The sequence below is a fragment of the Pongo abelii genome, chromosome 9 (genome assembly GCF_028885655.2).
Source record: "Pongo abelii isolate AG06213 chromosome 9, NHGRI_mPonAbe1-v2.0_pri, whole genome shotgun sequence".
NCBI classification, from domain to species: domain Eukaryota; kingdom Metazoa; phylum Chordata; class Mammalia; order Primates; family Hominidae; genus Pongo; species Pongo abelii.
Window position 1 is genome coordinate 105,413,765 of NC_071994.2, and position 27,516 is coordinate 105,441,280.

The window sequence follows — 27,516 nt, forward strand, 5'->3', positions numbered from 1 at the left end:
GTTACCAGAATATTTTTTCTTTCCTGATTTAAAAAGTAATTTTCATGTGTCTTCCTTGTACTCAAATGCCAGTCGTTAAGTAAAAAATCGCATTCATGAGAAATTATTAAGTGTTTTTAAAATAATGTAATCTGTGAAATTTCTTTAGATGACAGTCTCTTGTTGCTTTGTATGTTATAGATACAATGTTGGATGAAAAGTGAATCCAACATTAATTTCAGAAAACTCTTAAATTAGATAAATAGGCATTATTTTCAGACAGTAGTGTAATTGCTTTGTTGCGTAGGTGTTGATGGGGTGAGGAGGCATACAGGCAATGAATGGTTAGTACCTCCTTTCTGGGTCCAGTCATATTTGACCTTTCTTAGATCTCACTCTGTGGCAGACTTCTGAAGCCAGGTGGATAAGGAAGTCTAATAGTAAAAACTCTCCATTTTTCTTCTCACCTCATAATTCTTTTGGATTCCTTTAGAGAACACATGGGAAGAGTGAGTAAGAATTTCTGTATCCCCCAGTCTCTTCTCTTGCCTTTGTTTCCATCCTGATATGCTGATACATGTATGTAAGTCCAAATGCATATACCTAGCTTCAAGACCTCATGAGAGAAACTCTCCGGCCATTATGGAGGGAATATAAAGAGGGAATTCTTTCCCCCCCTCAAATTCAGTAGACTCAGAACAGTGTTAAAACATTGTTAACTTTTCTCTGCTTTTCATCCTGGACTTGTGATTGCTAAAGGGATAATTAGCTCCCTCAAGGAATCAAATTAGAAGTCCTTTAGTCAGAACAGCCCAATATATCTTAAGTCATAAAACTAATCCCCCTTGTTGTCACAGGATACTATTACATCTTTTTAAAAATTATTCTCTTTTTTCTTATTTTGCTTATAATAGCTGCTCTATCGAGGATCCCGTTTGCCAGATACAGTGCTAAATGCGTTAAACAATTGAGATATGCTGTAGGTTCAATTGTATCCCCCGCAAATTTGTATGTTGAAGTCCTAATTGCCAGTACCTCAGAATGTACCTGTATTTGGAAATAGGGCTGTTAAAAGAGGCAAATAAGGTAAAATGAGATTATATAGTTGACTGCTAATCAACATGATAGGTGTTCTCTAAGAAGAGGGGATTAGGATACAGATGCACAGAGGAGTGACTATGAAGACACCCAAGAAAGAGGCCTCAGAAGAATCCAAACCTGCCAACACCTTGATCTTGGACTTCTAGCTTCCAGAACTGTAAGAAAGTAAATTTCTGTTGTTTAAGCCACCCAGTCATTGGTACTTTGTTATGGCAGCCTTAGCCAAGTAATACAAACTGCCGTTAATAGATACTTTAAAGCACATTGGCTCTGATCCTTTCAGCAATTTTGCAAAGTAAGATTTGAACACAGATCTGCCTGGCTCCTTAGCTTGTGCTTTTTTAACAAACTGTCCTAATAAGCTATACTTACATTTTTAAAAGTTAACATGGGCTGCCATCTAGTATAACTGTAGCAACTTATGATTTTCATCTGTTTATAAAAGAGTTATCTTATTTGGCTTTATTCAGCTAGTCAGTTTAAAGACTTGTGTGTTTTTCACATTCAGTAAAAATAATGCAAAAAATATAACTAAACATATTGTAATTTATACTTTATCTGCTTGCAAAATTCTCACATGGACCTGGATTTGAGATTAGGGTTTTAGTCTCTTATCTTTTTTGCCCTCTTAATGATAATAATCAGTGTCCTAGCAGGTGCTCATTATGTTGAGCAGACAGATGAATGTCACATGCTTTGTTAGGTTTTTTTTATTGCCTTCCATAATCCTTAAAACCGTAGGAAACATGCTGTCTCCTTTTTATAATACAAATGTGGAAATTGAGGCCCAGTGAAACCATGTAATTTGCTAGAGATAACAAGTGGTAGAGTGTGAATTGTATACAGTCCAGGTGGAAGTGGCTCCAGAACGTTTACATTTTTTTAAAAAATCTCTTGCTAAACCATACTTCAGTTTTTGTTTGTTTGTTTTTGAGATGGAGTCTCGTTCTTGTTGCCCAGGCTGGAGTGCAATGATACGATCTCACCTCACTGCAACATCCGCCTCCTGGGTGCAAGTGATTCTCCTGCCTCAGCCTCCTGAGTAGCTGGGATTATAGGCGCCCACCACCACGCCTGGCTAATATTTTTAGTAGAGACGGGGTTTCACCATGTTGGCCAGACTGGTCTCAAACCCCTGACCTCAGGTGATCCACCCGCCTCTGCCTCCCAAAGTGCTGGGATTACAGGTGTGAGCCACCGCATCCAGCCCATACTTTAGTTTTCTACTTTCTTAACTTGTGTTTGGATCTCTTTCTTCCCTGTCTTAACCTAAATGGGAGGAATTGTATGATTATTAGTTAGGCTTCTCCTTTGTTTCCCACATCTTTTCTTAAAAGAGCTCAAGTACCAGAGCTGAATAGTTTGCTCTTCTCAACACTAGTAACCTAAGAGACTCATTGCTTGTTGACTGCCATTCCATAAGTCAAAGGAAAACGAATGGTCAGCTTTAAAGACACACCTAAATTTTTTCTAGAGGTGTAACATTTCAATGAGTATCCCCTACTATATGTAAAAGAAACCTATCAGTACATAGTAGCAGTTCTTTCAACCCTTTTGGGTGCTCTGAAAAAATTAAAAGTAGAACTGAGATGCTGGCGGGGCACAGTGGCTCACGCCTGTAATCCCAACACTTCAGGAGATTGAGGCAGGCCGATCACTTGAGGTCAGGAGTTCAAGACCAGCCTAGCCAACGTGGTGAAACCCCATCTCTACTAAAAATACAAAAATTAGCCGGGCGTGGTGGCGGGTGCCTATAATCCCAGCTACTCCGGAGGCTGAAGCAGGAGAATTGTTTGAACGTGGGAGGCAGAGGTTGCAGTGAGCCAAGACTTCTCCACTGCACTCCATCCTGGGCAACACAGTGAGATTCTGTCTCAAAAAACAACAACAACAAAACTGAAGTAAGATGCTATTTGCTATTTTCACTGTGCTGACATTTGCAATGATTGGTGCAGACACAATGGTGGTCAGTGCACCAGCATTTAAGAACCACTGGTGTATGGTAAAACCATTAGCCTGATTAAAAGAACAAAAAATGAATCTAAGAAGCATTGTATTAAGGGAGAATACTTAGTCTTATCTGTTAGGTTTTCTTCAACATAGAAGGAACTCTTTTTGCCCTTGTGCTTATCATCTTGGTGCTTCTGGGAGAGAAGCATGGGTATGCCTAGTAGCTCAATCCCATCTTTCTTCTTTCTCTTTGGGAGGCAGCTTGTCTGAAGAGAGTATACTCCGTCCTTCTGTGATGTTGGCGTCACAGGGGCCTGTCTTAGTTGTTGAGTATTGCCAGTGACTGGTAAAGTTTGTTTCCTTCTAGCATTCATATTAGGAAATCTACACGAAAGCATCATCTTTCAGATCTTTTATCAATGATAAACATGACGTTTTCATTGTTACGTGATGACTCCTTTTATTGCTTCTAAACTTGCCTATAGATTCTTTTGCCTACTTGGTCTGTTGGGATATGCGTGATTATTCAGGGGAAGGAGATTTAGATAGCTTAGTAGAAATGGAAAGACTATGGTAATAATTGATTATTGTGCTAGGTCCTGTTATCTTTCTGGTATGGTGTCCAGATAGGCTTTAACCATCGAGTCCTTGGAGCTTTTAAGCCTTAGCAGCTCTGATAATGAAGGGTAATAGGTAAAGAGCCCTGAATTTCAATTCTAAAGACTTTGCCTCTAACTCTAATTCTGCCGTTTAATGAAGTCTTCGGCAAGCCGTTTACAACTGTTTCTGGTCTTCAGCTTTTCTGTGAGGGTGAATTTCTGCCCTGCTTATTCCTCACAGGGCTGTAGTGGGATCTAATGTAGAGCTGCACATGACTTCTGTGTTCTTCATTAGTGGGCTCTGCATAAAGACATTGTCATAGGTCTGATTCCCAAGTAGCAAGCATCCTGTTTCATATCAGACCTGGATAGACTGAGTCATAGCATTGTGTTCCAATCAGTTTTGTTTTGTTTTGTTTTAAGGCAAGGTAAATACTTTAGAATAGATATTTGTTGTAAAAGTTTCAAACAATCAGTATATCGGGTAAAATGTTTGAATCCCCTTTAATTTCTCCCCACTACTACTTTCAGTCCCCTCCCTGGTAGTAATCACTGTTAAATTTGCTATGTATTCAGTGTGTGGGGGGTATGTATATACACACATGCCTACATACATACGGTTATAGAGATGTTCTTAAGGTTACTTTTTCACTCAGTAGTAGGTCTTGAAGATCTTTATTTTTCCATGACAGTAAGCAAATACCCAATTATTTTTCTATAAATATAGAAGTCATAATTTCAGCTTCAAGCTACATGGACACTAAGATATTTTCTCTGTCCTATTTGATAATATAAAATCTCTTTATAGTATTTCTGACAAGTACATGTACAACTTATGTTTCAGACAGAATTCATTACTTCTTAAAAGTATCCATTTCGAGGCTATTTTGGTTGCTAGAGTAGTTCGTAGTACAGCACAATTCAGTATATTGGAGAATATTTTACACGCACAGAGGTGAAAAAACAGGATCAGGTCTAGAGATTAGTGATAGGTTTGGCAAAGTAAAGGCACAGAGGTGCAAAAGAGCAAGCATTGTCAGAGAACAGGGAGTTGTCCTATGAATTAAAACATACTACTCTTGTTTTACTGAGGCTTGGAGATATTTTAATCCAAAGTAGGAAATAAGTGCCATAAGAGAGGTTCAGATAAAGTGCTATGGGGACTTTTTTTAAAAGAATTTCAGATGAAATGGCATCTCAATTGGGTATTGAATAAATACGGTTAAAATATGCAAAGTTGGAGAATGGAGTTATAGGGAAGCATTTTCCAGGAAGAGGGAAAAACGAAGAAAGACAAAAATGCCTGAATCATTTTGCGAAAAGTAGTTGTAGGGTCGATGAAGGTGAATAATGGGAAACAAGGTTGGGAAGATAGGATGGGGACCACGCTTAAGAGGACTACAAATTATGGGTTTTGCTATCTAGACTTCTTTCTTTAGGTAAAGAAGAGCTGTTGGTTTTTAAGCAGAGGAGTTATATGATTTTAGGTATTATTCACAAAGAACAATGTAGTGGCAGGATTGGATTTCCATATAAAAGGGGATTGGGAAGGCAAGTTGTTTAGGCTTAAAGCCACATTCATCAAGCACCGTTAGTATTTTGTTGAAGATTTTTGCATCTGTATTTATAACGGATATAGGTTTGGAGTGTTTTGTGGTATGTTTGTCTAGATTTGGTGTCAGGGTAATACTGGTCTCATAGAATGAGTTAGGAAGTGTTCCTTATCAGCTGATTTTTTTCCTTTTATATACCCTTGGGTGCAGAGAACTGGAGGTTCCTGGAAATTCCATTCCTGATCCCACAGCAAAGAAACAGGATAGAACAACATGTCCTGAGAGACCTTTTGATACATGCCTTCCTCTCAACTTTTTGAAGCAGCAGCACTAGCAGCAGAGAACAAGGAATAGAAGAAAAATAGAAAACGAACAGGTTTGAAGCGTGGTAAAAGTTCTATGTAAAAGAGTGGCACTTTAACTGGTTCTTAAAAATTTTTTTTAAAGTGATTATGATTAATGTTTTAATAGGGGAAAAGTCTTTGGGTAGCTGGGAGGTGATAAATCTAGTTATTTTTGTACAGAAAGGCCATCTTTTCCTGAGATGAGAAGGAAGAGGGTTAGGATGTGAAACAGGAAAAGTTCCCTTGTCCCCCTTGCAGAGCATGCGATGAGGATGACTCGCTTCTTCAGTGCCCCGCTGCTCAAACCTCTAGGGGAGCATACCAATGGGCAGGCTGTGGGGCTCTGACCCTACGGCAGTGTCTAGGGGTGAATTTTTACAGCTGAAACCCCAGTGGGCATGTGTTACAGGGTGCTCTTTTAGTTTAGGTGTCCATAGGCGGCTCGTGTTAGCTCAGACCCCTGCCTTATCTTAAGGACAGAGGGCTTTCTGTATCCCAGGGTTCTTGCCTTGGTGTACCAGAAGAACTGAATCACACACGGGCTTGGAGAATGAGTGCAAGCTTTTATTGAGTGGAAGTAACTCTCAGCAGATGAGGGAGCCAGAAGGGAAATGGTTTTCCCCTGGAGTCTGGCCGCTTGGCGGTCCGGGCTCTCCTTCAACTGCCCCAGCCAAACTCTCCGCCTCATTCCGCTGGTTGATGGCCTGCTGGTGTGCTGGCGTGCTCCCCTCAATGTCCTCTCGATGTCCAGCTGCTTGTGTGTTCCTCTGCTCATGTGCCCCCTCTCGACATCCAGCTGCCTGTTTGTCTGCCTGTGGCGGGATTGATAAGGAATCAGAGAGACCGATGGGGTTGAGGAGGATATTCATTATTTAGGTACACTGGCACAGTCGGATTAACATCCAAAGGACTGAGCCCTGAACAAAGAGTTAAGTTACCTTTTAAGCATTTCTTGGGGTGGGGGGAGATCTGTGCAGGGGGAAGCATATTACAGAAGTGAGAAACAAAGACATTTAATTAATTGAGACATGCATTACATCATTTATTACTTTTCAAGGAAAAACATGTTTTATGACTTGAGTTTATCTGTCTATTGACCTTGCAGCTGCACAGCCAGAGAAACAGGGTCTTCACAATGCCTGGGAAAGGAGGAGAGATAAGGCTCACAAGCCACAGAAAAACAGGCAGTTAATTTTTAAAGGACTCCAGCTCTTTCTCTTTCTCTTTCTCTTTCTCAGGGGGAACTGGGTTTTCTTACATACAACTGAGTTTCTGCTTACACATTCTTTAATTTCTTTTAATTCTTGTTCCATGCCTGCTAGGGTCTCAGGGTTTTTATAGGCACAGGATGGGGCCGTGGCAGGCCAGCGTGGTCTTGGGAAATGCAACATTTGGGGAGGAAAACAAAAATGCCTGCCCTCACCTAGGTCCGTGGGGTTGGAACCCTAGCCAGGGACTGCGCCCTCCTCTACCCAGCACTTCCCTGCCCCACTTCCATATCATTTGAAGGGACCAAGCCCTTCCCTTTCCAGCACTTCCGTGGCCCCTTCCGTATCAGATGGATGGGTATAGCTGCAGGACAAGAGAAGGAAGCTGAGTTCTTTCTGTTCACAATAGAAATCTTCCAGGTCTTAATCTTAGATTTCCAACTTGTCTTCCTCTTTTTTGTGAGGTTGTCAGCTGCTTATATCCGGAGATGTCTGTTAAATTGGGTTCTAACCTCTACTACAAACCCACTAATCTGTATGATCACACTATAGCAGAGTAGGCATAAAATGTTTGTATTTATCAAACGTTTCATTTTAGTATGCATTATTTCTTCGGAAGTTGTTGGTTTCTCTGCACTCTCATACACAACATTTGCAAGGATCAAAAATAAACATTTATTTGAAGCATTTTCAGAGAATATAATGAAAACTGGTTTTGGCTGTAAACATTTAATGAAAATATAGATTGTATATACCATATATTGATTCCTTGCATAGAACAGAAATTTAGTTTTCCTATGAAATTAAATGAAATGAACCCACATGCAAAAGAAGCTTGATTCTGCTTTATAAAGTTCTAAATCAGGCAATACTAATCTATGGTGTTAAAAGTCAGTTGTTATCTAACAACTAGGGAAGATGGTTGGGAATATCAGGGGCACTTCTGGAGTGCTGGTAATGTTCTAGTCTGACCTAAGCGGGAGTTAGATAGGTTTGTTCACTTTGTGATAATTCATTGTGCTATGTACTTAAAAAAAAAAACTTTTAAAGTTGACAAAACTTTATTACATATTGTATAATATGTTTTGACATATGTATACCCTGTGGAATGGCTAAATGAAGAAAATTAACATGCATTACTTCATTTTCTTTTGTGGTCAGAATACTTAAAATCTACTCTCAACAGTTTTCAAGTCTACAACATATTGTTGTTAACTGTAGTCAGCATGATATTCAATAGATCTCTTGAATGTAATCTTCCTGTCTAACTGAAACTTTATATCCTTTGACCAACTCCCAGTCCCCAGAGCCTCTGGTAACCACCATTATACTCTCTACTTCTATGAGTTCAACTTTTTTAGATTCCCATATTATAAGTGAGATCATGCAGTATTTGTCTTTCTGTGCCTGGCTTATTTCACTTAACATAATGCCCTCCAGGTTCATCCATGTTATCACAAATGACAGGGTTTCATTCTTTTCTAAAGCTAAATAGTATTACATAGTGTATGTATACCACATTTTCTTTATATATTCATGAACATGGGAGTAGAGATATCTCTTCAACATGCTGATTTCAGATCTTTTAGGTAAATATCTGTAAGTGGGACTGCTGGATAATATGGTAGTTCTATTTTTAATTTTTTGAGGAATCTCCATACTGTAGTTTTGTTCCATAGTGAGTAGGCATATGTAAACTGACCCCCAAAAGCTGAGGAGCTGTGAGGGCAAAGAAAGAGGCTGACAAATCCAGTTTCTCAGAAAGAAAATAGGAACTTACAAATAGAAGCCATGTCTCCAGTGACTGTAAGATGGTGGATCCCTGTACTGTTACCCCCTAGACCCAGGGCTTTTCTATCATAAGGAATTTGCCTAAGGGCAAGATTTATGGTAAGTATGTGTTTATGAGAGCATCAAGATTGTTTTGACCTAAGGACAGGATTAACAGAAAGTATGGGAAAGTAGAAAACTTAGAGGCATTCCCGGAACTGGGGTTAATCAGAAGTCAACATGGCGGATTAGCATCCAATATGGAGTTGTTTTAACCACCACAAGTTTCCCATAATGCCTGTACTAATTTACATTCTCAGCAACAGCATACAAGGGTTCCCTTTTGCCTGAGTATGCACCAACACTTGATATCTTTCGTCTGTTTGATGATACCCTTTTTTTTTTTTAATTTTTATTTTATTTTATGAGACAGAGTCTTGCTCTGTCACCCAGGCTGGTGTGCAGTGAGTGGCATGATGTCGGTTAACTGCAACCTCCACCTCCCGGGTTCAAGCGATTCTCGTGCCTCAGGCTCCCAAGTAGCTGGGATTACAGGTGTGCACCACCACACCCAGCTAATTTTTTGTATTTTTTTAGTAGAGACAGGGTTTTGCCATGTTGCCCAGGCTGGTCTTGAACTCCTGAGCTCAGACAGTCCACTCACCTTGGCCTCCCAAAGTGCTAGGATTACAAGCGTGAGCCACCACACCTGGCTGATGATAACCATTTTTAACAGTTGTGAGATATCATGATTTTAATTTGCATTTCCCTGATGATTCGTGATTTACATATTTTCATGTATCTGTTGACCGTTTGTATGTCCTCTTTTGAAAAATGTCTATTCAGATCCTTTGCCCGTATTTTTAATAGGGTTGTTTTCTTACTATTGTTTCAGATCCTTATATATTTTTTAATATTAACCCCTCATCACATGTATGATTTACATACATTATTTCTCATTCTGTAAGTTGTCTCATTACTCTGTTGATTGAGGTGATAGGTTAGGTTGTTTATATCAGATTTTTCTTCTTTTTTCGACGTAGGCATTTATTGCTATAAACTTTCCTTTTGGATCTGCTTTTGCTGCATACTGTAAGTTTTGGTATGTTGGGTTTCCACTTTTGTTTGTCTCAAGAAATTTTTAAATATCCCCTTTAATTCTTTGACCCATTGGCTATTCAGGTGCATCTGTTTAATTTCCATATCTTTCTGAACTTTCTAGAATTCCTTTTAGGTTTCTATTTATATAACATTGTGGTTTGAAAGGTACCTGATGTTATTTCAGTCTCTTAAATTTATAAAGACTTGTTTTGTGGTCAAATATATGATCTCTCCTGCAGTATGTTCTGTGTGTGCTTGAGAAGAATTTATCCTGCTGCTGTTAGTTGGAATGTTCTGTATATGTCTTTTAGCTCCATTTGGTTTGATGTATGTAGTTCAAGTTTAATATATCCTTACTGATTTTCTGTCTGGATGGTAAGTCCATTGTTGAAAGTGGGGTATTAAAGTCCTCTTCAGCTGTGTTGCTCTATTTCTTCCTTCAGATCAGAAAGGAACGCTTTTTTTCTTTCTTTACATACAGTTTGACCCTTGAACGATACGGGTTCGAACTGCGTGGGTCTGCTTTTATACAGATTTTTGCAGTAAATACAATTGGCCCCCTGTATCAGCAGGTTTCACATCTGCAACCAAACCTATATAAAGAATATGGTATTCGTGGGATGCAAAATCTGTATCTGCAGAGTTCTGCAGGGCCAATTATGGGACTTGAATATGTGTGTCTTCTGGTATCTGCCAGGGGCCTGGAACCAGTCCTTCAAGATACTGAGGTACGACTGTATTTAGGAGGTCTGACATTGGGAGCATATATATTTACAATTGTTATATCCTCTTGCAGAATTCACCCCTTTGTCATATACTTACCTTGTCTTTTTTTGCAGTTTTTGAATTAAAGTCTATTCTATTTGATAAAACTATAGTGTCTTCTGCACTCTTGGTTTCTGTTTTCATGGAATATCTTTTTTCCATCCCTTGTCTTTCAAACCATGTGTGTCCTTGTAGGCAGCACGTAGTTGGGTCTTGTTTTCCTTTACCCATTCAGCTGCGCTGCATCTTTTCATATGAGAATGTGTTCATCTATTTTTTGTTGCTATGAAGGAATACCTAAGACTGAGTAATTTATACAGGAAAGAGATTTAATTGGCTCACAGTTCTGCAGGCTGTACAGGAAGCATGGTGCTGGCATCTACTCAGCTTCTGGTGAGGGCCTCATGGAGCTTTTACTCATGGCAGAAGATGAAGTCAAATGTCACATGGTGAGAGGAAGCAAGAGAGGGGGGAAGTCCCACACTCTTTTAAATAACCAGATCTCTCGTGAACTCAACACGAACTCACTTGTCGCCAAGGGGATAATGCTAAGCCATCCATGAGGAATCCACCTCTGTGACTCAAACACCTCCCATCAGGCCCTACCTTCAATAACGGAGGTCACATTTCAACATGACATTTGGAGGGAACAAATACACAAACCATATCAGAGAATTTAACCCATTTACATTCAAGATAATTATTGATAAATAAGGACTCACTACTGCAATTTTGTTAATTGTTTTCTAGTTGTTTGGCAGACCCTCTGTTTCTTTCTTCCTCTCTTGCTATCTTCCTTTGTGATTAGATGATTTTCTGTAGTGGCATGCTTTCATTCCTTACTGTTTACTTTTTGTGCATCTACTCTTGGCTTTTAGTTTGTGGTTACCATGAGGCTTATATAAAACATAACAGGATATTTCAGACTAATAATTTTCATTGCATTAAAAAAAAACTGTATACTTTTACTCCGTGCTCCCCATTTTGTTTTTGATGTCACAATTTATATTTTTATATCATATATCCATTAACAAATTATTATAGTTATTATTATTTTTTAAAGTTGTGTCTTTTTTTTTTTTGAGACAGAGTCTCGCTCTGTCGCCCAGGCTGGAGTTCAGTGGCACAATCTCAGCTCACTGCAGCCTCTGCCTCCCGGGTTCAAGCGATTCTCCCTAACTCAGCCTCCTGAGTAGCTGGGATTACAGGTGCCCGCCACCACACCCGGCTAATTTTTGTATTTTTAGTAGAGATGGGGTTTTGCCATGTTGACCAGGCTGCTCTCGAACTCCTGACCTCAGGTGATCTGCCTGCCTTGGCCTCCCAGAGTGCTGGGATTACAGGCGTGAGCCACTGTGCCTGGCCTAAGTTGTGTCTTTTAGCATTCATACTAATGATATAAGTTGATTTGCAAACCACCATTATGGTATTAGAGTATTCTAGAGTTGACTATGTACTTACTTTTTAACCAGTGAATTTCATATTCATGTTTTCCTGTTAATAATTAGCATCCTTTTCTTTCAGCTGGAAGAATTCCCTTAACATTTCTTATAAGGCAGGTTTAGCGGGGATGAACCCCCACAGCTTTTGTCTGAGAGTCTTTATCTCTCCTTCATTTCTGAAGTAGGGCATTGCAAGGTAAGTGCATATTCTGCTTCTCTTTGTTTTTAGGGGGCCAAAGCTCTGTATTAATAATAGCCTTAATGTAGTGGTTTTCTCAAATGCTGGTTGTTTTTAGGTTGTAGTAATGGTGTACTGTGTGTGTGAGCAGGCTCACTTTCTCCTACAGAGATGGGAAGGTGGAGGTGTTGGGAGGCTTATCTCGTTCTCCAGAGCTGTGTACTTCTGTCAGCAGGAATTACATTGGGGAATTACATTGGGTTGTGCAGTTCACTCTACGGGCCAGTAGGTGGAGCTTGCAGGAAAGAGACGGCCAAGCACTGTCCAATGGTGTCAGTAGAAGTGATGGGCCCTGGAGGTTGACCTCCCAGCCAGTAGCTGGCACTTGCAGACGCCAGGTAGTTGAGATGGTGTAAAATTTTTACTTGGCCTTTGTTAATCAGGAGAGGTATTAGAGTTCCTGGGCAATGAATGGGCCCATGGGGTTCCCAGTGGTCCCCATCCTGGCTCTGCTGCCAAGGTGGCTGGCAAGCATCTAGGGTCAGCTTCCAGGCCACTGGGGCAATCTTCCAGAGAGGCCGGGAGGTGCCTCTCCTGTGCTACAGAGCCCATTCAGGGGAATTGGGACAGCCCAGGGTTTTCACTGTACCACGTTGCAGTGGGACCCACCCAGCTCCCACACCCCTGAGCTGCTAGGTCTCCAGTATCTAGCTGTCAGCAGCAGAAGAGAATGGTTATGCTAGTTCCAAGCCAACTGCATTCAAATTGCCTAGCCACAGGCCATGTGACTCCTTGGGGGCAGAAACCATGGTTATTAGGCCATACCCTTTCTGGTTTAGTCTTATGGAGGGCGGGCCACCATGCTTCCCTGCCACTGCATGAACCCACACCATGCTCTTCTTCTGTGTGGTTCTGACAGTGGGGGCTCCTACCCTGCTTGAGATCAGATCATAAATCTCCATGCTTCTGGATGGTGTGCTTGAGTCCTGGGGAACAAGTACCAAGTCAGCAGACTTGTCCACTGGCCCCTTGGGCTCAAGTACCAGCTGTGATAGGGAGGAGCAAATTGCCCCCAGGCTGCCAACAAAACACTCACATGGGGCAATGGTGGCTACACTGTGGGGTCAGGTTCCCCCTGTCCCCTCCCTTCCCAACAAGCCATGGGAATGGCCAGGCAGGCAGTCTTGGGAGGGATGAGCAGGCATGGGGCATGCTCAGATGTAGCCTGTCTTTGTGGCATATAAGAGTGAGAGTGCCTGGGCCCTGTTCATTCCCTGGCCTGGCAGACAGCAGCAGCAGCTGCAGCAGCTTATGGCATGACATAGAGTCTTGGGGGTTGGTGCCCAGAGTCACGCTTTGCTTAAGTTGTCCAGCACATAGAAGCCTTTGGGGTTCTATATGAGTTCAAGTGACCTGTATGTGTGTGGTCACCCTAGCTCCCTCTGCCAGTCTAAAGGTCTGTGGGGTCATGGAACTCTTCTGTAGTGAAGATCTCAGAGGCCTATGGCAGGAATGTGGTACCCCAGAGTTCCTTCACTCACTCTTTCCTTGGGTCCTGGTCTGGGGCCAGTCCTGGCACTTGGTGATGCCAAGCACACAGTCCCATTACTTCCCTCTTCAACCAGTGTCTCCCATCTTCTATTGAATTTCAGTGTTCTCTTTTTTTCTTTTTGAGACGGAGTTTCACTCTTGTTGCCCAGGCTGGAGTACAATGGCGCGATCTCGGCTCACCGCAACCTCTGCCTTGCGGGTTCAAGTGATTCTCCTGCCTCAGCCTCCGAAGCAGCTGGGATTGCAGGCATGCGCCACCACCCCTGGCTAAGTTTGGTATTTTTAGTAGAGACAGGGTTTCTCCATGTTGGTCAGGCTGGTCTCAAACTCCTGACCTCAGGTGATCCGCCTGCCTCGGCTTCCCAAAGTGTTGGGATTACAGATGTGAGCCACCGCACCCAGCCTGTTCTCTCTTAAAAGATCTGTTCATGTGATTTACTCAATATTTTGGTTCCTCTTTGTGGAAGAGGCACATCCTAGCTGCATCTAGTCAGCCATGTTGAACCTGGTATCTTTATTGCATTTTTCATTTGTTGTACTCTGCAGCTATGGAACTTTTTTTATTTCAATCTATTAAATTTCTCATTTTGTTTTCCTGATTTCATTGAATTGTTCCTCTGTATTTCCTTGGTTTGCTGAGCTTCCTTAAAATGATTACTTTGAATTATTTGTTATGTAGTTTGTTGCTCTCCATTTCTCTGGCATTAGCTACTGGGAAATTGTGTTCTTTTGATATTGATGTTTCCTTGGCTTTTCATGTTTCTTTTTACCTTATGTTGATGTTTGAGCATTTGGTGCAGCAGTCACCTCTTCAGACTTTTCAGGCTGGTTTTGTTAAGGAAAGACTTTTCCTGTGAGTGGGGGATGTGAGGGCACTGGCTGGGTGAGGTGCAGTGATTCTGGCAGCTGTGAGGATGCAACAGTGTAGTCTCCTTGTAGCTCTTTCAGCTGAGATCACTGTTGAAAACTGCAGGGATCCTCAGCAACCAACACTGTCAGTGTTTGAAGCAGTGGTAAGGGCTGTTGGGGTGCTCGGTGATGATGATTGTAGGGTCCTCTTGATCTCTCTTTCCCCGACCAGGGAAGTTGTGGCTAAAGGGATCTTTCTTGACACTTGGTCTGGCATGCAAGCCCACTTGAGGTGGCAATGGAACTGGTGTCTGATGAGTGATGCCCACAGAGCAGCATGTGTAAAGGGACTATAGCTCTGGGGTGGTAATGGCACTGGTGCCCAGGGCACAGACACCCTGCTCACAGTTGATAATGGTATGTGAAGTATGGGAGCTTGTGAAACAGGCAGAGACAAGAGCACAAGTGTGCACACAGCTACAGCGGCTTTAGTGTTGAGGCAAGGCCTGGCCCTCTATGATGACTGAGCTGGTCTCCAGGGTGTAAACAGAGAAACCTTGGCTCTGGGGCCCAGGGTGCAAACTCCCTTACTATGGCAGTGGCTTTACTGTTTGCAGTATAGGTGTGCACAGCCCAGCCTTGGAGTCAGGACCTGGAGCATGGGCTCTCAATGGCAGCTGAGTTGGTGTTTGGAGTGTGGACATGCAGAGAGATTTTGGCTCTGGAGTGCAAACTAGCTTGCTATGGCCATGGCTGTTGGTTACCTTTGTGGCAAAAGAAGGTGGTATCCTCTGTAGAGCAGGCCACATGACTGATACTGATAGCGCCTGCCTTTCTTCTTAGCCATCTTCTGGTGTCTCAGGAATTCTGATCTCATAAGCAATTTTTTATGTGCATTTTTTCTTTTAATTCTCCACTAGGTTGTTGCACATTTTTTAATGGGCCCTTGAGGCTGGGTGCACTAGCTCATGCCTGTAATTCTAGCAGTTTGGGAGGCTGAGGCAGTAGGATCGCTTGAGCTCAAGAGTTTGAGACCAGCCTGGGCAACATAGTGAGGCCCTGTTTCTACTCAGAAACAAAAACAAAAACAAAACAACCAAAAACTTAGTCAAGCATGGTGGCACCTGAGTCCCAGCTCCTTGGGAGTCTGAGGTGGGAGGGATCACTTCAGCCCAGGAGTTTGAGGCTGCAGTGCGCTATGATCACACCACTGCACTCCAGCAGAGGCAACACAGTGAGAGCCTGCCATTCATTAATTCATACATAGTAACATACATACATATATTAAGACAATTGCCCTTGAGCCCTCCAGGGCTGTTTTGGTTTGTGGATAGCAGTGTATATTTGTTTCTTTTGACGGGGCATGAAGGCTGTTATCTCCTACTCCACCATTTTGGTGAGGTCACTTGCCAAAATTTCTATATACTTCTGATTTGTGCATTTTTTGGTAGGTATAACGTAATTTTTAAAAAGTGATTAGCTGAAAGTTAGGAGGGCCTTTTTACCCCCAGAACAGACATCACGTTTATTACATAACTCTCATACCTATGGACTAAAAGCAAGACACATACCCACACCTAAAGTTGTTGGGGGAGTAAACTGTGCCCATTGTGAAGCCATAGCAAAGTGACGAGGGAGGCCGAATTGTGAACGAATATCGAAAGAGGGTACTTTTTTTCCCTTGGGTATCAGAAAATTGGCTTTGTCGGGATTAATAAGACTTTTTAAAAGCACTTGTGCAAGGCAGTATCCTAAATAATTTACATGAAGTATCCTATATAATCCTCATGCAATAACCCTGTGCAGTAAGTACTGTTACCATCCCCATTTTACAGATGACATGGAGGATAAGAGGAGTAACTTACTCAAGGTCATACAGCTAGTATATAGTAGAGGAAGCACTTAACCCCAAGCAATCTGACATCAGGGCTTGACTATAGGAGGGTACTTAAAATTTTTTTTGGCTGGGTGCAGTGGCTCACACCTGTAATCCCAGCACTTTGGGAGGCTGAGGTGGGTGGATCACCTGAGGTCAGGAGTGCGAGACCAGCTTGGCCAACATGGTGAAACCCCATTTCTACTAAAAGTACAATAATTAACTGGGCGTGGTGGCAGACACCTGTAATCCCAGCTACTAGGGAGGCTGGAGCAGGAGAATCACTTGAACCTGGAAGGCGAAGGTTGCAGTGAGCCAAGGTCATGCCATTGCACTCCAGCCTGGGTGACAAGAGCAAAACTCAAAGAAAAAAATTTTTTTTTCTTAAGACAGCATCATTTTACCTTGGTTGTCTTATAACAAATATTGAAATCCATTCTCAGATATGAATTCGATCTAGTTTGTTTGTTTGTTTGTTTGTTTTGAGGCATAGTCTTGCTGTCACCCAGGCTGGAGGGCAGTGGTGTGATCTCGGCTCACTACAACCTCCACCTCCCGGGTTCAAGCAATTCTCCTTCCTTAAGCCTCCCCAATAGGTGGGATTACAAGCACACGCCACCACAGCCGGCTAATTTTTATATTTTTGGTAGAGATGGGGTTTCCACATGATGGCCAGGCTGGTCTCTAACTCCTGACCTCAGGTGATCCGCCCGCCTCAGCCTCCCAAAGTGCTGAGATTACAGGTGTGAGCCACTACACCCAGCCTAAATTATATCTACTTTTAAAGAAGAAAAAGACTGTTGAAAATACCATGCTATACACTAATGCATTTGTAACTGATTTATCTAGAGAATGGTAGATTTTCTACCATTAGTATACCAATTTTTAAAATTCTGTCCAGCAGAATAAAGCAGCAGCTGCAAATAAAAATCCTTTGAGTAGTGGTTCTCAAATTTTGGTGCACATCAGAATCACATGGTAGAGTCATTAAAATAGATTGCTGGCCAGGTGCAGTGGGTGAGTCCTGTAATCCCAGCACTCTAGGAAGCCAAGGCAGGAGGATTGCTTGACGCTGGAAGTTTGAGACTAGCCTGGGCAACATAGCAAGACCCCGTCTCTACAAAAAATATTTTAAAAATAGCTGGGTGTGGTGGTGCATGCCTGTAGTCCTAGCTACTCAGGAGACTGAGGCTGGAGGATAGCTTGAACTGAGCCAAGGGGTTCAAAGTTATAGTGAGCTATGATTGTGCCACTGCACTCCAGCCTCGGTGACAGAGCAAGACCCTGTCTCTAAAAACACAATCAGATTGCTGAGCTCTACCCTAGAATTTCCAACTCAACATATTTGGGTTGGGGCCAAAGAATTTGCGTTTTCTATTTATCTTGAGTTTAATGAAATGAAGCAAAATCACACACTTAAAACTTTTAGAAGGAGAACAATTTTATTCTAAAAATAGATCTTGGTAACAATGAAATACCAAAAGCTGGTCATTATAATAAAAAGAAAAGAAGAGTTTAACTTTTTGTGAAAATACAAAATTATCACTATAATATACTGCCAACTGTTTATCTGTATTTGAATTATTCCTTTCATGGATTATTCAAGGAAATTTTAAAATTGGCTTCTTGCCTAGTACTTATACATCTGGATTGTTTTGATCTTCAGATAAAATACATTCTCAAGGAATGCAAGCAAAACTGAGCATTTTCTTTATGCTTAATATGGTCCAAAGCAAAATATTTTTTTGCATAACCATTTCCTTCAATTTTTATAGATAACAACAACAAAAAAACCTGCATTGAAAGTACTGGTATTTGAAAGTAACAAATTATACTACTTATATACAGAGAAAAAGACGTAACTAAACTACTTCAAACCCAATGCAGAGGAAACTTTCAAGGCAAATGATGACTTAGTACTTAAAAAGTGGTTTTTCTATCTTCAAAGTGCTAAAGAAACAAGTATTCAAAAAGAAACTTCAGGTCGGTCTACAAAGTTCTGACTGACTTGAAGTAGTGAAATACCAAGAATGCAGTGAACAAATTTAAAAGGCCTTCATTAGAATGATGTATATCTTAACTACATTTTGCAAAGAAATGAAGCAATGGTTGCATAACCAGTCAGGGCCAAGTTAGCAACATACAACTCAGCCATCAGCCCACATCTCTTTCAAACTAAACGTATTTTTCAGAAAATTTCCTCCATACTCTATGTGTTACATACATCCAATCATATCCATATTTTGGATAATTTTTTTCTATATTCATCAGATTATTGGTTAAAATGCACAGCAAGTAGAAATGATCCATTTCAAAATTCTTAATATCTAGCATTCTCTGCAAAACAAAAGCTGACCACAACACAGTCTTATTGTATTCCTATTAAATGTAGGCGCATGTTCATTAGGACATCTGAGCTGTTTTTAGGACCTTCAGAAACTGGTGTGATTTACTTTGGCCCTCTAAGATAGAAATGCGATCTTAGTATTTACTGTGACTACATACCTTTTGTTAAAACTTGACCCTGAGTTTTGAGTGCTGGAATATAAACTGTAAAATGGAAAACACTCCAAAATACATTAGCTAATATTGGTGTCTCTACAATACTGTGCTTTTTCTCTCCATTAACATAATGCATCTGAAAGTACTTCTCCTTCAGCATGGAGTAAGAGGAGGGATTTGAGGGAATATCCAAATCAGGAAGGAGGAAATGTCCTGTCTAAAAATTCCTCTCAAAACTTTCTAAGAATTTATTCTAAAATATGTTGGTGTTTTAGTATAAAAATGTCATTTCCCCAAATCTCTGAGTAATATCGACAGTGCATGAAAGAAAATACAGCATTTTCATCCTGCAGGTTTAGTAGCCTGGGGGGAAGTCCCACATCCCTGGCTTAATAAACACAGCATTACGTAAGCTATAGTTTTGACTGTATAGAATTCTAAATGTTCTTTTGAAAATCATACAAGGGGTTCTTTTTCTTAAAGTTAGGTGTGTTTACACTCAATTAAAAATTTCTAGATATTGAAAGCAGCTCTACAGTTCTTAAAATATTCACGAAATATAAAATTAAAATTAAATGAACTAAAGTAACTTCCAGTGGTGACAATATTCTCACAGTAGCAAATAATCTAACTTCTAGGAGGTTTTTTTCCTATAATGCCAGGATTATTTAATACTGACAACTAAGTCTTTAAAACATTATTATGTTAAACACTGCAGTTTACCTAAATTACACAGAGAACAAAAATTACATCAACATTGAAAGCTCAAAAGAAGTTAATAAAAATATGTGCTCCTTAATGCTCCAATGGATCCCTAACAGGGCTAAGCACAGCTATTATTTTGGGTTTCATTTGAAAATTTTCTCTTTTTCTTGGAGTATTTTGTTTCTAGACCAACTGCTACAGTTTAAAGCACAAAAAATGATGTTTTTCTTAAATTATGCTTCAGATCTGGTTTACTTGATTGTATAATTTCTGTGTGGCATTAGTAATTAGGATATATCCAGCTCTGAAAAGCACTGAAGTTCTTTGTGTGAGCTACAAAAGATACCCAAAATCCTGAGTGCTGTGACAAACTCCTTATTTGTATGCCCAGATGGCATTCTGTCTTTCAATTACTGGTCATATGTGACCAATGCCCCCCACCCCAGCCAAAAAAAAAAAAAGATAGTATTTGTCTTACTATGAACTTGCTAAAACCAATGTATTAACGGTCTGTAAGATCCAGATGTTTATTTCAAAACCCAAACCCTTATTACCTTGAAGAATCTTTACATATTTACGTAATACACTGTACATTATATGCATGGCCTGTTTATACTATTTTCAAAAAGAATATTGTTTTAAACTATTAATAAACCAAAATTAATTGATAGGACAGCATCAATCTGTCTTCCTTCCTTGGTCCATGGGTTTCCTTAAATGATGGCATCATGTTCATCTCTGTAATATATTAAAAGTTACAATTACTTTGTTTTGTTATTTGTCAAATCTAGTTATGTTCCTATTTGTTCGTAAAGTAACATTAGAACAATTTCAAGCTGCACAATCAAATTGTCACTGTTCTGTGTAAAACTCCTTAAGTATCCAATATACTGTAGTGGTTATAAAGATCTGGGGGTTAATGGCATGGGGATCTACCATCTTGTCTTGCTGCAATCACAGACACAGACATAGCTTCTAAGTCCCTATTAAATATTTCTTTGTAGCTGGGCATAGTGGCTCATGCTTATAATCCCAGCACTCTAGGAGGTCAGAACAGAGGATCACTTGAGCCCAGGAGTTTGAGACCAGCCTGGGCAAAACAGTGAGACTACCATCTCTATAAAAAATTTAAAAATTAGCCTGGTGTGGCGTTGCATGCCTGTAGTCCCAGCTACTCAGCAGGCTGAGGTAAGAGTGACCCATGATCGCACCACTTAAGCCCAGGAGGCTGAGGTTGCAGTTCCCCATGATCGCACCACTGCACTCCAACCTGGGTGACAGAGCCAGACCATGTCTCCAAAAAAAAAAAAAAGAAGTTTGAGAAACTGGATAAGTCAGCTTCTTTTCCTTTGGCCTCTTAGCTTCCTCAGACTTTTAAGGGTAGGTTTGCCCAAACCTGCCCACTGCAAAGCACTCTGTTTAGTCATGGTTTCTTTTATGGATTCTTTCATGTATTGACCTTAAAAAAGAATGTTTCTGAATATGCCTTTAATCTGACAAAACACCACCTTGATATTCTTTTAAAATGAGTTTGAGCCTACAGCCACGCCAGTGTGAATGTGTCTGATCTCATGTGATCATGGAAGCCTAAGTGAGTTTGATATGATAAATATATGCAACGTAACTTTATTTAAATATAACTTTTAAAAATATGTTCTTAAGGCCAGACATGGTGGCTCATGCCTGTAATCCCAGCACTTTGGGAGGCCAAGGTGGGAAGATCACCTAAGGTCAGGGGTTCGAGACCAGCCTGGCCAACATAGTGAAACTCCATCTCTACGAAAAATACAAAAATTAGCTGGGCGTGGTGGCAGGCACCTATAATCCCAGCTACTGGGGAGGCTGAGGCAGAAGAATAGCTTGAACCCAGGAGGCGGAGGTTGCAGTGAGCCGAGATCGTGCCATTGCACTCCAGCCTGGGCAACAAGAGGGAAACTCCATCTCAAAAAAAAAAAAAAAAAAAAATCTGTTCTTAAATTATCATTTTTGTTTAAGTATTAGTAATGTAACTGTTAGATCCAATTTTCATTTATGATGCAATGTTTATTTAGAGCTTATGTCAATAACCTGAAAATCTGGGAAACTTCCATGTTCTTATTTAGTACTTCTTACAAATCTATCAAGAAGTTTGATTTACTTTTATGTGTACTGAATCATATGTAGTGTCAAAACTGGAATATTCCCTCCAATGGCCTATTCCAACATTTCCCAAAATGTGTTCCACACAATATTAGTTCCAAGAGATAGACCAGTGTTAGCTCCCATTGAAGAGGGGCAGGGGGAGGGATTTATTCATTCAACAAGTATTTTGGTTACAAATTTGGGCAACAGTTCATACTGTATTCCATCCTGGAAAATCATAATGTATATCAACATTTTAAAGGCGTAGAGAAGTCTTATAGTAAACTGTCTTGGTTTACTTTAGTCAACTGAACATTTCCCAAACTTTTTGATATACGAACTCTGTGTGTGGGACACATGTATGTCAAATGTTAACCCACAGGGCAAATTTTGGAAAACAGTCATCTGTTCTATATTTATATACATTAAGAATAAAAAAAAGTGAATTAGCTCTTACGTATATGCAATGGAATGAATATTTGTGTCACCCAATATGAATATGTTGAAACCCTAATCCCAGTGTGATGATATTTTGAAGTGGGGCCTTGGGGAGGTAGTTAGGTCGTGAGTGTGGACCCCTCATGAACAGAATTAATACCCTTACAATTAGAGGTCAGAGAACTAGCTAGCCTTCTTTCTGCCATGTGAAGAAGGCCCTTACTAGAACTCAACCATGGTGGCACCCTGATCTTGGACTTCCAAGCCTCCAGAAGTGTGAGAAATAAATGTCTGTTGTTTAAGGCACCCAGCTGTATGATACTTTGTTGTGTCAGCATGAACTAAGACAACATGTAAGACTCAAAAAACAAAAACAAAAAGGACTATTGGAGCAACAAAAGTTTGGATATATCCTCAAACCATCAGACCTATAGAGCTACATGTAGAGTAAACATGGTTTGTTGATTAGGTCTTGTTGATAATGCACATCTAAAGAGAGTTTTGCTACAGGTAAAATGATAAATTATATTATTTATACTAACCAGTCATTTAAATTATCAGGGATAATGAGGCTGTCAGAGGAATTTTTTTTGTTTGTCTTTGTCATGGAAAACAAAAGCCATGGTTTTACCGAGGATGCTATTTAATACCACAACAGACACAGACATATTAAGTCAACAGCCTGCTGAGAACTGGTATTTCTTACAATTATTGGTATGAGTAAGTGAAAATTTCAGGGTGGGTTAACTTTGGTCTCCTGTAAAGTGTGTTTGACACTAGTAAAATTTTTTAAAGTACATATATCCATTTTCATTTGCAAATAATTATAATCACAAGCTTGTACATAAACAATTTACTTTGGGCCAAGAGGGTTAATGGGAATATAACTCATAAATCTATCAATTATTCATCCCTGAGATGAGCACTGGCTTGATATTCTATCATAATTAAAGATGTGCACCAACAATTTTTTTAAAAAAGTCCTGGCCATTCAAAAACTTACATGGTTCTATACCGAATGCCTCTTCTTGAGTAATACATTTTGCATCCAATGTAAAGAATAGATAAAACTCCCAGCGTTAATACAATACCACCAACAAAGCTCCCAGTATCAAATTTTGATCCTTTCTTCGCTTCAGAATGCATAGTTGTTGTGACTAGAACAAAACAAAAAAGGGCTTTAGTGTTATTATTATTATTTTTTTAACAATGTAATTAAAGCTCTCTGATTTTCTGTGTTAAGAACATTTAATTAGGAATTAAGGGAAATCTAGGCATATAAAGTTTCTATATTATTTTTGCCAGACAGAATAATGACTTAAATGTGGCATTTAACTACTTGCAGCATAGGAAAAAAAGGTCAGCTTTAATACATACTTGTTACTGATGAAGAAGCAGATGTCACTGAACTATTGTGGGTTACAGTCATCGTGGATGTTGATATCTGAGATGTGTTCTGTGAAACACTTGTTGTTTTGGGTGTAGACTTTAAGGTGGTAGAAGTCATATTTGTTGAGACCATTCCTGGTGTTGTTGTATTAGATGCCGCTGTGGGTTTCATGGTGGTGACCGTCGTATTGCTGGAGTCTGAGGCAACTGAAGTTGGTGGTTTCACAGTACTGTTGGAAGTTTCATTTGTATGGTCAGAAGGCACATGTTGGAGAGTCTCTGCAATAATATCAAGAAACATTAAAATCAGAGCTATGATTTAGGGAATAAGATCCCATTTCACTGAGACTTTCATGGTCACAGACAAAGCAAGAGATCTTACAAATACAGCAGCATTTAACATACTTAGCCCATTAATACTTTGCACTATACTGCAATAAAATGTCTCAAACTAGTAAAAGACTCAACAGAAACCAAGTCTAAATTTATATAAAGTTAGAAATTTTGGGGAAGATATGAAGGAAAAAAAAACCCAGAAGATTGAGTTCCCTCAGTGCAGGGACATGTCTTAATCATCTCTGTCTGAACATCTCAACATAATTCATATCACATAATAGGCTTTCAACAAATACCTGTTGAATGGATGGATAAACTAATGAATATAAAAATGGTTTTTAAATGTCCAGTTCTCTGCTATACCTTCTAAGGGGCTTTGAGAACAATAAATCAGTAGCTGCGTGTTTCTAACCCTCCTGGTAGAATGGGAAGTGCAAGTGAGTTATTCTTTGTAAGAGTAAAGCCAACTTCCCGCTACGCATTAGGAAGTGAAATACCGTCACAGAATGTGGCTAGCTGTCATACTGGTAATAATGATTTCCCATAGTTGGAAGGACAGTTCTAAAACTATCTGTGAAAGTTTTAAAAATCCAAAAGCCAATTTTGTATGAAAAGAAAAATTAGTCATATAAAATACACAACTCAAACAATACCTTTGCTCATACCTGCAACTGAGTTTTTCTTTTTTGGGGGGTATGATGTAAACAAAAACAAATAGGTGTTGATCTTGTTAATGCTCCTTCTTTTTTTTTTTTTTTCCTGAGATGGAGTTTCACTCTGTCACCCAGGCTGAAGTGCAGTGTCAAGATCTCAGCTCAGTGCAACCTCCGCCTCCCGGGTCCAAGTGATTCTGCTTTGGCCTCCTGAGTAGCTGGGATTACGGGCGCCTGCCACCATGCCGGCTAATTTTTGTATTTTTAGTAGAGATGAGGTTTTACCATGTTGGTCAGGCTGGTCTTGAACGCCTGACCTCAAGTGATCGGCTCACCTCAGCTTCCCCAAGTGCTGGGATCACAGGCATGAGCCACCATGCCCGGCCAATACTCCTTAAAATAAACTTCGATTACTTTTGTTTCCATCCAGTAAAGGTTTCCTTCTTTTTGCATAAAATATGGCATATAACCAGAAGCAAACCCTTCTGTGTTAATTTTATTTCATACTGCATCTTCTTTTTAACATCACAATTTAACGTTTACAACTATAGGTACCTATTAGGATACAATGTCTAGGGAATGAAAGCTTTTAATATGTCTTTGTTCATTTAATATGATGTAATATGTTTCTGTATTCATTTCCTGTCTCATAGTTTATTTTCAGGTTTTTTGGTTTCCTATGTTGCCTACTGCTATGGTTTGGATTTGGTTTGTCTGTCCCTATCAAAACTCATATTGAAATTTGATCTCCAATGTGGCAGTCTTGGGAGGTGGGGCCTAGTGGGAGTTGTCTGGCTCATGGGGGCAGATCCCTCATAAATGGCTTGATGCCCTTCACGTGGTAGTGAGTGAGTTCTCACTCTGGCAAAACTGGATCAGTTCCTGTGGAAATGAATGAGTTCCCATGAAAGAGGGTTGTTATAAAGCCAGGATGCTCCTCAGGTTTTCTACCTTTGCAGTTATCCACTTCCCCTTTGACCTTCTCTGCTATGTTGTGGCACAGCTTTATAAAAGTCCTCCCCAGAAACCAGGGCTTGCAGAACTTTCCCAGCCTGCAGAACCTCGAGCTAAATAAACATTTTCTTTATCAATTGCCTAGTCTCAGGTATTCCTTTATAGCAACACAAAATGTACTAAGACACCTATATACTCCCATTTTATTATTTATGTCCACATATTTAAGGTACACAGAATTAACCACTGGGCCTGCTTTCTCCTTTCCCCCAGTGAGAGCAGTACCAATGCCTTAGGTTCCTTGCCGCGCCACTGCTGTCAAGTACCAAAAGTGACACTTCATATATTATCCTATCTTCTACAACTATTTTGGCCTTATTCTTGAAAGACAGACAGATTGATATTTATTTATTTATTTACTTAGAGACAAAGTCTTACTCTGTCACCCAGGCTGGAGTGCAGTGGCACGATCTCAGCTCAGGGCAACCTCCGCCTCCTGAGTTCAAGCGATTCTCGTGCCTCAGCCTACTGAGTAGCTGGGACCACAGGCACATGCCACCACGCCTGGCTAATTTTTGTATTTTTAGTAGAGACAGCGCTTCACCATGTTGGCCAGGCTGGTTTCACACTCCTGACATCAGGTGATCCACCCACCTCAGCCTCTCAAAGTGCTAGTACTACAGATGTGAGCCACTGCGCCTGGCTCCTATATGTATTTATTACTGTTATTACTATTTTTCAAACAGTCTTGCCCTGTCGCCCAGGCTGGAGGGCGGTGCCTGCGATCTCTGCTCACTATAACCTCTGCCTCCCAGGTTCAAGCAATTCTCCTGCCTCAGCCTCCTTAGTAGCTGGGATTACAGGCATGCACCACCAAGCCCACCTAATTTTTGTATTTTTAGTAGAGACGGGGTTTTGCCATGTTGGCCTGGCTGGTCTTGAACTCCTGACCTCAGGTGATCTGCCTGCCTTGGCCTCCCAAAGTGCTGGGATTACAGGCTAAGCCACCACGCCCGGCCCCAACTATATTTATTTTTGACTTCATTGTCAAAACAAGTTGGTTTTAATAGTGCTGCTTACTTGCATATCGGGTTTTACTACTGAAATTTCTACTACTTTCTTCAACTTTGGGTCTCTGTGATCTCTTCTACTGAGTATGACCTATTTTCTTTTCTTTTCTTTCTTTTTTTTTTTTTTTGAGACAGAGTCTTGCTCTGTTGCCCAGGCTGGAGTGCAGTGGCGTGATCTTGGCTTACTGCAAGCTCCGCCTCCCAGGTTCACGCCATTCTCCTGCCTCAGCCTCCCGAGTAGCTGGGACTACAGGTGCCCGCCTCAGCCTCCCAAAGTGCTGGGATTACAGGCGTGAGCCACCATGCCCAGCCTGATCTATTTTCTTAATAAGGCCAAAGGAATTAATGCTTTTATACTACACAGGCAAATAAATAATAATTATCCAAGTAGGTAATACAAATGCACTAAGTTCAAATGAACTTGAACTAATCTTTTCTTATTCAAGTCTGAATGTTCTATAGAGATATAAGTAATAGAATTTAACATTAAAATAATCACCTTTTATTTTAAAATGCTGAATGGATTCTATTACAATGAAATTAAATACAGCAAAGAACCAACATTTATATCCTAGCTTTAGAACAGAATGATCCCGCAGAATAAAACAATGAACACAATGCTGCTTTTGGATTCAACACACACACACCCCTCCCCCTGCCCTCTGGTATAATAAAACATTCTTCAAAGATACTGTACAAAGTCACATGGGCAAAAATGGGAAGCTATAATAGGTTAGTTCTCCACTAAGTCAATCCAAATGTGCTAAAGAAACAAAAAATTTTGTCAATTTCTATGTCAATTTCTATGAACTGACAAAACAGGCAAAAGGAAATTTTGCATTAAACTGTGTTTCCTGATGCGTTTAAGCATAAATGAAACACAAGGATGCTCTCCGAATTCACATTGGATGACCTAATCTTCTTCTGTAATAAGTAAATAGTCACTTGTTTTCCTCTGCAAATGATACCATCCCAACTCTGGTCTTTTTCCCTCTCCCTTAACTGTTGAAATGCTGACTGGCACCTCTAGGAGTGGCACAGTTAACACCTGCAAAAAGATGCAGAACGGACCATCCATGTGG

At 40.4% G+C, this 27,516-nt stretch overlaps 1 protein-coding gene across 1 annotated transcript in view; it reads right to left on the reverse strand.

Moving 5' to 3' along the window:
- Window positions 1-17,689: 17,689 nt before the first annotated feature.
- TMEM123 (transmembrane protein 123) overlaps window positions 17,690-27,516 on the reverse strand; it is a 57,176-nt gene continuing 47,349 nt past the window's right edge. The window contains exons 3-5 of the mRNA XM_024255008.3: window positions 23,410-23,700; window positions 23,036-23,189; window positions 17,690-20,211 (exon numbers count right to left, since the gene is read on the reverse strand). Coding sequence (XP_024110776.1) covers window positions 20,187-20,211; window positions 23,036-23,189; window positions 23,410-23,700 — 470 coding nt within the window. The 3' untranslated portion in view covers window positions 17,690-20,186. The remainder of the gene's footprint in view (window positions 20,212-23,035; window positions 23,190-23,409; window positions 23,701-27,516) is intronic.